Source organism: Eumetopias jubatus, unplaced genomic scaffold (assembly GCF_037043125.1).
Source record: "Eumetopias jubatus isolate StellerSeaLion01/CBP00866 unplaced genomic scaffold, mEumJub1_p1.0 scaffold_8, whole genome shotgun sequence".
In the NCBI taxonomy this organism is placed as follows: domain Eukaryota; kingdom Metazoa; phylum Chordata; class Mammalia; order Carnivora; family Otariidae; genus Eumetopias; species Eumetopias jubatus.
Window position 1 is genome coordinate 81,819,428 of NW_028274814.1, and position 11,569 is coordinate 81,830,996.

Here is an 11,569-nt window from a genome sequence, read left to right on the forward strand (position 1 = left end):
ACCCCTTACTGGCCTCAGTGCCACCCAGATCCCCACATGGAATAAGGCCTTGATTTTGGAACACAGGATTTGAGGACTACCCTAAACAATTCTAGGGGTTTCTTCCCTGAACATGCACCCTTCATTAATTCAACAGATCTCCTCTAAGTATCCACTGTGTACCCCGCACTGTACTAGACCCTGGGAATACCGCCTCGGGCTCATAATCTGCTGGGGGAGTCAGATGTTTACCGGATAATCCACGCAATTACAAGTGATAACTAGTGTGCAGAGGCATAAGGTACAATGAGAGTGGATAATGGAGGGATGTCCCCCCAGCCCAGGAGATCAGGAAAGGCTTCCAGGAAAAGCTGAGGAGGAGAGTAGAGAGAAAGGAAGGCAACAAAAGAATATGGGCAACGGGCCTGGAACAGGGTCCTGGCTCCCAGCCACCCTGCTCCCCCCAGAAAGAAGAGGGTCCCTCCATTCCTGTTCCCCACGTGGATTTTGATATGCTACAGGGAGAGATGATAAGCACCTCCTAAAGGCCAAAGCGGGGGCCCCAGGACACCTGGTGACCCCACCCTGGAGTGATCCCCCCCCACACACTCCTTCATTTCCTCCTCCGGAAAGGGAAATAGAGACACAGATAGGGAAGAGGAAACCACAGGCTTGGGTCTCAGATTATACACAGAAAACAAGGCCCCACATTGTTGGCAAATCCCCCGGAGTGAGGGATTCCTGTGTTTGCCTAGCTGGAGCCTCACCAGACAGAAAAGCCTTCTCCTTCAAGCTGCTCTGCCATGCGCCCTTCCCCTTCCCTGATCCAGCCCTGACCTGGCCCACTCCCTGGGCTAGTTGCCTGGAGTATGTGTGAGGTGAGAGCTCCAGGTGTCTGCCAGTCATCACGTGGGCGGGTGTAGCAGTGTTTTGTACAGAACCTCAATCCAGGGGTTAGAGGGTTATCTCTCCTCTGTCCACTGGGGGGCTTCCAGTTCCTCTTGCCTAGACACCAAGGTGCCAAGATTCTTCCTTTCTGAGGAAAAGGAATGGAAGGCCCTTTGGAGGAGGGAGCAGGTTTCTTTGTGGCCCTGCAGCCTCTGGAGCTGGCAAAGAGGTCATGGGACCAATGGGGTTAAATTCCAGCCCTGCTCTGACCCACTTTCCTCCCTGTGCCCACATCCCCTGGAGCCAGGGTGTTGGGTGGGGCCGGCCTGGCACCCCTGCACCCACACCTGGGACTTCCCCAAGATGGAAACTCCCAGAACCCTGGTGTCCTATCTCCCCTGCCAGCTCCCACCGACTGCCTGGGATCGGTTCAGCTTCAGTTGGATCTCCCTGTCTGCCAGCTCTCTACCAGACTACAGATCCACCTTAGCTTCAGGGGCTTCCCCCAAAGATGTTGTCCCACTCTCTGGGGCCATCTTTGATATCTGGCTGCTCCATCTAGCAGATTCCTTTGAAGAAAAGATGTGGGGCTGGGGCCAGGGGGGTTGGGAAGCTATCCTTTGTTGAGCCCCTACTGTGTTCCAGGCATTGTGCTAGGCATTCACCTTAATCCACGCAGCAGTCCAGAGAGGTAGCAGTTATCATCCCCATTTCACAGAAGAGGGAGCTGAGAACCAGAGAAGTTAAGCAACTTGGCCAAATAACACAGCTAGGAAGTGGCAAAGCTAAGGCGGGAACCCAGGTCCTGGTGATCCTGAGCACACTTCACCACCGAAGGCTTCCTCCTCTTCCGCAACTGCCCCTCTCTCCATGGGATTAGAGACTTGGGAAATTCAATGCAATCCAACTCAGCAAACATTTATTACCTGCCTCATGCCAGGCATTGATAGGTGCCAAAAAAACAAGGAAGGCCGCTGTCCTTGAGATCTGGTGGGAAAGATAGGTATATGGACTAGGAAATATCTAACGTCAGCATCCCTATCTGAACAAGGTGGCATGGACCAGAGGAAAAAAAGCGATACCTTATTTTCTCTTTCTGGACAGAATATACAAATACATTATGAAAGGGGTACAAATGGGGCTCCTGGGTGGCTCAGTTGGTTAAGTGACTGCCTTCGGCTCAGGTCATGATCCTGGAGTCCCAGGATCGAGTCCCACATCAGGCTCCCTGCTCAGCAGGGAGTCTGCTTCTCTCTCTGACCCTCTTCCCTCTCGTGCTCTCTATCTCTCATTCTCTCTCTCTCAAATAAATAAATAAATAAATAAAATCTTTAAAAAAAAAGGGGAGGTACAGATAAACTGGAACAAACAGAGTACCTACTTAACTGCCGTCCGAGTCAAGAAATAGTATTTCCTGTGCTCCAGAAGCTCCCATGTGTTCTTCCCATAATTCCTTCCCTCCCCTAAGAAGTAACCACCATCCTGACTTTTGTGATAATTATTTCCTTGGATTTTTTAAAGATCTTATTTATTTATTTGAGAGAGAGAGAGAGCAGGAGCATGAGCAGGGGAAGGGCAGAGGGACAAGCAGACTCTCCATTGAGCAGGGAGCCCAGCATGGGGGCATGGGGCTTGATCCCAGGACCCTGAGACCATGACCCCAGCTGAAGTCAGACGCCTAATCAACTGAGCCACCCAGGTGCCCCTACCCTGTTTTTCTTTATACTTTTAGCACCTATGCATGCATCCCTAAACAATATTGCTTAGTCTTGCCTGTTTTTGAGGTTTATGTAAATGAAATGATACCGTATTATTCTTTTGTGTCTTCTTTTGTTCAACTTCCTGTTTGTGAGACATATCCAAGTGGTTGCACATAACTGTCTTTTTATTGTTGCATAGTACTCAGTCACATGAATACATCACAATTTATGTTTTTATCCTATTGTTGGTAGATGTTTGAGTTGTTTTCAGTATGCCTATCATGAACAATACTGCTAAGAACATTCTTGGACACGTTTCCCAGGACATACATGCAAGAGTTCTTCCAGGCTATAAAACTAAGAGTCATGGGGCAGCTGGCTGGCTCAGTCAATGGAGCATGCTGACTCTTGATCTCAGGGTCGTGAGTTCAAGCCCCACATTGGGGCTTTTAAGCTTATTTAAAAAGCCAAACCAAGCCTAAGAGTCAAAGTGTTCCTATAGGCAATCTCAGTTATCAGATAATGCCCAACTGTTTCCCAAAGTGGTTACACCAATTACATAAGAAGCAGAACTTTCTAACCAGGGGTCAGGCATGAGACCAAGAAGACCCATACGCTTTCTTGCCTAAAACCCTCTGCAGTTTTCCCTTTTACTGGACTGAGATCCAAGCCCCTGTGGGGGTTCCCAGGGCCTTGCATGTTGGGGTCCCTGCCTTGATCTCTACCTGTGCCATTAGGACTCTCGCCTTTGCCCCCAGTCCCATTGAGTGTTGCCATCTCCGCCCCACCCCCACCCCCAATCTTCTGCTGAATGTTCTTTTGGCTAGATCTTTCCATGGCTCTCTCCCTCATTTCCTTCAGGTCTTTGCTAAAATATCGCTTCTCAGTGACACTTTCCTTGACCACTTAATTTTATTTTATTTTTTTAAAGCTTTTATTTATTTGAGGGGCACCTGGGTGGCTCAGTCGTTAAGCGTCTGCCTTCGGCTCAGGTCATGGTCCCAGGGTCCTGGGATCGAGCCCTGCATCGGGGTCCCTGCTCCGTGGGAAGTCTGCTTCCCCCTCTCCCACTCCCCCTGCTTGTGTTCCCTCTCTCGCTGTGTCTCTCTCTGTCAGATAGATAAATAAAATCTTTTTAAAAAAGATTTTATTTATTTGAGAGAGAGCTCGCGCCTGAGAGAGAGAGATCACAAGCAGGGGGAAGGGTGGAGGGGGAAGCGGAAGCAGACTCCCCGCTGAGCAGGGAGTCAATCCCAGGACCCTGGGATCATGACCTGAGCCAAAGGCAGACGCTTAACTGACTGAGCCACCCAGGCACCCAGACCACCAAATTTGATATTGCAACCTCCCACATTCCTTATCCCCTCCTCAGCTTTGTTTTTCTGCACAGCCCAGCCACCTGGGATACCTTCAGCCTCAGGCACCTCTCCCCTGGTCTGCTGGGGCTTGACAGATTGTATCTCGCCCCAAACCTTTAAGCCCTGTCATACCTGACAGTTTGGGGGCTGACTAGCTGCCCCTGCTGATGGGCCCACCCCTCTGAGCCACTTGTCATCAGGGCACCCTGGGTTTCCCACAGCCATTCTCATGCTCTGAAATAAGCCTGTGTATTTGTTTATTTACTTGTTTGGTTTTGCTCCCCACCCTGCCCCACCCCTCACTTTTATGGGAGCTCTATAAAAGAGGAAACTTAGCTGCCTTATTCACTCCCTGATACACGATAAGTCCTCAAATAATAATTGTCCAGGCTGGTTGTCAGTCTTCCAGAGACAGCTGGGCACCCCCACCCCCACACCTGGGATTTGCCCTGGCTGGAAATCCCCAGAATCTAAGCATCCTCCCTCCACTGCCAGTTCCCGCCAACATCCCTGGCTCGGTGTCTCAGACAGTTCTGGGGTGGCAGCTGGGGCTGCTTCCCTAAATGCCCTCGGGGGACAGTCTGGGAGCTAGAGGCAGCCAGGGCAGGGCCGGCGGTGGCCGGTGGTGGCCGTCAGGGCCAGGGCGCGCTGGGCAGGGGTCCTTCCTTACCCAGGCAGGTGTCAGGTGCCTGGAGCTCAAGAAAAAAACATTTTGACTGAATAAAGGGGAAGACTTCAGAGATGAGAGAACCTCACCAGGCAGCAAAAAGAAAAAGAGCATTGGGAGCAGGGCAGAAGGAACGGTGGAAACAAAGGACTGGAGGCATGAAAGCGAGTGTCATATTTGAGGAACGGGTTCTGCTGTGGTGCAGAGAGTTTTCAGTGGAGGGTAGCATTCCAGGAGAGCATCGCTGGGCAGGCCTGGAAGGGGAGGGCTGGCTGCGGAGGCCCGAGCGCCCAGCAGGATCAGCAAAGGCTCAGCCCTGCCTTAGGTTTAATCCTGCCCCCACCCCTGCCTCTCTCAGTCCGCCCCTCCTACTTCACCCCTGCCCTTCCCTTCACCCAACCCCCAGCCTGGCTGCTCCTGCCGCTGAATGGACTTCTCTCTCGGCCTACGCTTGGGGCCTCGGAACAAGAAGGCTACCCACCAACAGCCCCCTCCCCCCTCGGGGCACGGCCCGCCAGCTGCCTCTCCTTGTCTGTCCTGTCACCCCTCCGCCTGTTTTTGCCCCTGCCCTAGCTGTCCTCCTCCCACCTGCTCCTGCACTGCGTATCCCTCTTATGCAGCCACCTGCCCCTCCTGTCCCGGCCTCCCTGGCCCACCCTGTACCTGCCCTTGCCCTCCCTGCCCTGCCTGCCTGCCCTTGACTTGTCCCCACAGCTCCTGCATCCCATGCACTGGTCCGCACTTGACCTGCTGCCACCCCTCATCTTGCCCAATTTCCCCTTGCTCCAAAGGCCGAGCTGCCTGTCCAAGTTCCTGCTTAGACTGCAGCGACAGCTGTGGCTGTGGCCGAGGGGCTCCTCCAGGCTCCACTGGCCGCTGTTTCAGGGGACAACGCCCCTCTCAGAGGCACTGTCTGATAGTCTAGCTGGGCTGTTGCACCCCCCCCTGAGAGACTGTCAGTCTCCTGGAGCACTTCTGCTAGCTGCTTCCTCTGCAGGGGAGACAGAAGCTCTGGAGCGAGGAGAGGGATCAGCCAGACCCCTCGCCCAGACAGGCAGAGGCAGAAGCCTGCTCAGAGCCCCGGCCTCCCCCTCAGTCCCTGAGAGCGGGACATCTGCCTTGGTGTTAGTTTCTGGACATGCTCCTGCTGGGTCCAGAACCTCCTTTTCTGCAACTTCTGGAATGGAAAGCGTGCTTCTCAGAGCCTCCCTCATGGCTGCTGAAGGTGAGCAAGTTAGCCATTTTCTTCCTCTAGTTCAGCCTCTGCTGGAGATCCTTCTTGGCTCATCATCTCTGTAGTTTGCGTGGATAAGGTGCATTCCTCCTCTAGAGGCAGGAGGGGATTCTTTGTTAAGGGGCTACTTCTTGCCCCTTGGACCTCCACCCATCTCCCTGACTGACCCAAGAGTCTCTGGACCCCTTACCTCTCATCTCGAGTCAGGCAAAGAAGGTCAGTGGCTCTTGGATCAGAAGACAAAGTTGAACAGAGGGTTCCTGGCTCTTCCCTCCCCTTGGATGTCATGACATCCTTCATGGTCCTTTGCTTCTAGGAACCTGGCATTCTCTGCCTGGATGTCCTGTCTTTCAAATCTCTGTGTGCTCACGCAGTCTCATGACCTCAATCTTCCAGCAATAATCCCACCTGCTACACCCATGCTCATCTGGCATGGGGATAAGGGAAGCTGGGAACCCTGCAGCGCCCCAGGGATCCCATCCACACAGCTCGTCAGAATCCACTGTCCTGGGGGCGGGGCTGGCGGTTTGGAGAAGTGACCAATAGGAAGCTGGAAGTAAGAGCCCCGGGCATCTGCCCAGGACTAGGCCCTAAGCCAAGAGCCCCTAAGTACCCCTCTACATTTCTCAAGTCCTTTCAGTGTTCTCTTTCTCAGCCTCCTTCTCTGGAACCCTTTGTTCTTTCCTTTCTATCTCTGTGCAGCTTTCTGTTTACCCTTCCTTCTGTCTGTCTACATCACTCTCTCCAGTTCTACTCCCTTCTTTCTGTCACTGGGACATTCTGCCTTCACCTAACTTTGTCTCTACATCAGCTTTCCCCGTTCTCTATCCCTCTATTTCTCTCTCCATTTGCCCATCTAATTAATTTAATTAATTGTAAATATTTTATTTATTTGACAGAGAGAGAGAGAGAGAGCACAAGCAGGGGAAGTGGCAGGCAGAGGGAGAGGGAGAAGCAGACTCTCTGCTGAGCAAGGAGCCTGATGCAGGTCTTGATCCCAGGACCCTGGGATCATGACCTGAGCTGAAGGCAGACGCTTAACCAACGAAGCCACCCAGGCATCTCGCATCTAATTTAAAATCTACCTAACATATATGTCTTTTTCTTTCCCCCTTCCCTGGGTCAGTTTGTGTCTTCATTTCTATTTGCTTTCTTGGTCTTTCGATCCACCTTACACATCTCCCTCTTTTTTTATTTTTATTTTTTTTTAAAGATTTTATTTATTTGACAGAGAAAGAGACAGCGAGAGAGGGAACACAAGCAGGGGGAGTGGGAAAGGGAGAAGCAGGCTTCCCGCGGAGCAGGGAGCCCGATGCGGGGCTCGATCCCAGGACCCTGGGATCATGACCCAAGCCGAAGGCAGACGCTTAGCGACTGAGCCACCCGGGCGCCCCCTCTCTCTTTTTTTAAAGCAAGCTCTATGCCCAACATGGGGCTCAAACTCAGGACCCTGAAGTCAAGAGTCGCACACTCCACCGACTGAGCCAGCCAGGCGCCCCCCTCTCTGTTTGTCTATCCTGTTCTGCTTTTGGTGCATTTCATTCTCCATCTCTTTCATTTCTATTTCCCTTTCTGTCCTTGTCTCTCTCCCTGTCTTTCTGGGTCTAGTTGTTTTTTCACTTCCTATCTCTCTTTCTGCCTCTCCATATTTGTCTTTCTCTCTCCCTGGGTCCTACAGGTACCTGCACACCATGCCTGCGTCATGCCTATCTCATTGCTGTCCGAGGTCCAGGACAGTGAGTCCTCCAATGTCTGTCTATCCCACACATGCCCCAAGCACTGGTGTTTGCAAGGGCTGGACACAGCTACCAGAAGAGTCCTTCCTTTCCTCACCCATGATCCAGGCAATTCATCCCTACTCAGCTCTAAGCTCAAACTTTTTAAAAATGATGCTTCTTCCAACTTCTTATTCTGAAAATAAGCAATTAAAAAGAATTGGGGCACCTGGCTGGCTCAGTCTGTGGAGTGAGCAACTCTTGATCTTGGGGTTATAGGTTCAAGCCCCACATTGGGTGTAGAGATTAGTTTAAAAAAATCTTTGGGAAAAAAAGAATTAAGCATTTATGCTGCCTGTCCTATATAAACTATATTTCAGGGTAACCAAATAGCTCTAAGTGGTGGAGAAAACTTCTCATTTACAGAAGAATTCCAGCGAATGTGGAAGGAATATGGAATTAGAAAAATCATTTTGCAACCCTTAATGAAATACTTGATCAAAGCAAGAATCATGAATGGATGAAACCAAAGACGATGGTTGATGGGGAACTTTACAATGGAGGAATCAAGCTGTCACCACCTGACCCCACTGATGAATCTTACCATCACTAAAAAGGGCACAACCACCCACTGTGTACCTCCTGATGTGATGTAATCTGAAGCCCTCAGCACCACCCATGAAAGACTCTTGCCAAACAAAGGAACAAACACACACAAAAACTGAATGTGATTCAAATCAAACCTCTAGAACTAACCTCCATTTAACAGGAAATACCAGGGATGGAGGAACAATTTAAATGACCCAGCGAGGAGGTGAGAAGACACATCCAGAATGTGGAAACTTCTCAAGGAAATCTGACCTAATTTCTTCAGCTAGTGAATGGCTGGGGGAGGGGGGGAATATAATAATAATAATAATAATAATAATAATAAAAGGACAACTATTATATGGAGCACGTGGACCTTGTTTGGTTCTTGATTTGGACAACCCAATTGTAAAAAGACAATTTTAGACAGTTGGAGCCTTTTATTTATTTATTTTTTAAGATTTTATTTATTTGACAGAGACAGAGTGAGAGAAGGAACACAAGCAGGGGGAGTGGGAGAGGGAGAAGTAGGCTTCTGGCCGAGCAGGGAGCCCGATGCGGGGCTCAGTTCGGGGCTCAATGCTGGGCTCGATGCAGGGCTCGATCCCAGGACCCTGGGATCATGACCTGAGCTGAAGGCAGATGCTCAACGACTAAGCCACCTAGGGACCCCAGTTGGAGCCTTTTAATTATAGATTGGGTATTTACAATGCCAAGGAATCAGTATTGATTTTGTTAGATGTAAAATAAATGGCTTTGGGGTTATGTAAGCAAAGGGCCTTATTCCCTAGAGATACACGTTGAAGTATGGAGTGAAGTGACATACTTACTTTTAGATATTTTGGCCAACAAAAAAGGACAGAAAGCAGGGAGTAGAAGGAACAAAGTGACAAAATTAATATTATTGAATTAACTATATAAAGGTTCATAGAACTATACTCTCTACCTTTGTGTATGTTTGAACATTTTCATAATAAAAGTTTTAAACGATGCTCCTCTGGTGAGCAAGGTTCCTAGTTATTCCCAGGGCGTCCTCCCACCTTCCCTGAAAACCAGGACTTCCCCTGTGACTCCGCAATACATAGACCTCAGCCCTCCTTGCCCTTTACTAGAAGCATGTCCTAGAGATGGGCTGTGCTCACAGGCTGCCTTTTATCCCCTCTAGTCCTCTGCTGGCACATTTCCCATTTTAGGACCTTTCCTAGCTGTGCTTCTCAGTTCTGAAGGGACAGGGGAGCCTTAAGACTAAACATATTTTTAATAGGTCACACAATAAGCAAAAAATAATCCAAAATAATGTGATCTCGCTGTAAGTCTCTCTCTGCCAGGTGCTTTTGAGCAAAATGTAGCTCAACAATGGAAGAAAACTGGCCTCCCTCCCGGAAAACAGAAGGCCCGAATGTAAGGCCATCCTGTCCCACTCCTGCCGTCATTCAGGATGACCTCCACCCCCAAAAGAAACAGGGGTCATGAGTTCAAGGAGCTTCAGTCCAGTACTGGGATGGAGAGTATTTGGTTCACTCACTGAACGACCTTGGGGAAATCTTGGTTTTTTTGAGTCTTTGTGTTTCTAGATGAATACATGGGAGCCACTACTCTGTAGGGCTTTGCCAGTTAGGTATAAAGGCACTCTGGAACTTGTAGGATATAAATCTTAGCTGTTTACTTTATCATAAGAAAGTATTTCTCAGGGTGCCTAAGTGGCTCAGTCTGTTAAGCATCGGACTCTTGATCTCAGCTCAGGTCTTGATCTCAGGGTCATGAGTTCAAGCCCCGTGTTGGAGCATACTTTAAAAAAAAAAAAAAAAGGATTTCTCAAGGTGTAATCCCAGACTCTCCCACCCTCTGCCCTCCAAGCCTTAGTATAAAGGAAACCAACATTTATTTACTAATCACCTGTGCAAATGAGTGAACTCATTTCATCTTCTCAGAAACCACATGAGTGTAGAACTGGAAAGATCTGGGTCCCAGTTCTTTTTTTTTTTTAACATTTTTTTAAAAGATTTTATTTATTTATCTGACAGAGAGATAGCACAAGTAGGCAGAGGGAGAAAGAGAAGCAGGCTCCCCGCTGAGCAGGGGGGCCTGACGCAGGGCTCAATCCCAGGACCCTGGGATCATGACCTGAGCCAAAGGCAGACGCTTAACTGACTGAGCCACCCAGGCGCCCCTGGGTCCCAGTTCTAATTCTGCCTCTTACCAAGAGATTCTGGGCATATTATCTAAGCTTTCCAACTATCAAGGATAATAATAGTACCTACCTTATGGGTTGTTGTGACACGACATAATTCATATATAGCAGATGGCCCAGGAATTCTTAAAACAGAGTTTAGATGCATTATAGATAACTGTTTGATGAGTGTTACCAACTAATATGGGCCAGCACTTTTTAGGCTTATTTATCTGAATTAACTTATTCATTTATTCATCAAATATTTACTGACTGCTTTTTACTTACCAATAACTGCTTTTTTTAAACTTTTTCCTTTTTTTATTAATCTCTACACCCATCATGGGGCTAGAATCCCCCCACACACCCCTGATCAAGAGTCACATGCTCTTCTGACTAAGCCAGCTTGGTGCCCCCCAATAACTTTTAAGTACTGGGAATACAAGTGAACAAATAGATAAAAATCTGTAGGGAGAAGAGATAGTAAATAAGTAAAATATATAGTGTGCCAGATGGTGTTAAGTGCTATGGAGAAAATGCAGCGAAGGGGAAGAGGCTGGAAGGACAGCAGGTAGACTACTAGTGGAGGTGGTGGTGATGCTGTTTTAAACAGGATGGCCCAGGAAGGCCTCTCTGAGAAGGTGACATTTGAACAGAGAACTGGAGCGGCTGGAGGGACTGGAGGGAACCATGTAGGTATTTGGGAGAAAAACCAAAACCTTTCAGGGCACAGTATGCAAAGGCCCAGGAGGTAGCCAATATAGATGGAGTAGAAAGAGTTTGGAGGGAGAATTGTAGATGAAGTCAGAGAAGTAGTGGAGGAAGAGGGGATAGAGGGTTTTATAGGTCATTATAAAGATTTTGGCTTTTAGGCTTAGTGAGGTGGGAAGCCGTCGGAGATACACGAAGGCTGGAGTATAAGAAAATAACCTTTCCAAGGTAACACAGCTGGTTAAGTGGCAGAAGGCGGGGATTCAGCAACAGGGCTGAACTTTATTAGCCTTTTTTACTTGGGCACTGCTCTCCTTTGACTGCAAACAAAGGAACTGAGACACTAAGAAGTAATGTGGCTTGCCCAAGGCCACGCAGTGGTAAGTGACAGAGGTGGGATTTGAGCCTTAGCCCGGCTTCATGCGGGAGTCCAGGTCCTTAACACCACACTGCCTCCCTCAGGTGTCGGGGCCATACTGACGTCGGGCCCGGAGGTCACAAAGGTGAGAGAGCAGGAAAACCGAGAGCCGGCTCGGCTTAGGGCAGCGGTGTTCCTTCG

The 11,569-nt window shown here is 49.3% G+C and overlaps 1 protein-coding gene across 1 annotated transcript; it reads left to right on the forward strand.

Annotated features, from left to right (window-relative positions):
* Positions 1–4,260: 4,260 nt before the first annotated feature.
* Positions 4,261–8,411, forward strand: LOC148163756 (uncharacterized). Its single transcript, XM_088026102.1, has 2 exons — positions 4,261–5,817; positions 7,922–8,411. The coding sequence occupies exon 1, from the start codon at positions 5,020–5,022 to the stop codon at positions 5,515–5,517; it is 498 nt and encodes a 165-aa protein (XP_087882228.1). The 5' UTR covers positions 4,261–5,019; the 3' UTR covers positions 5,518–5,817; positions 7,922–8,411.
* Positions 8,412–11,569: the final 3,158 nt, after the last annotated feature.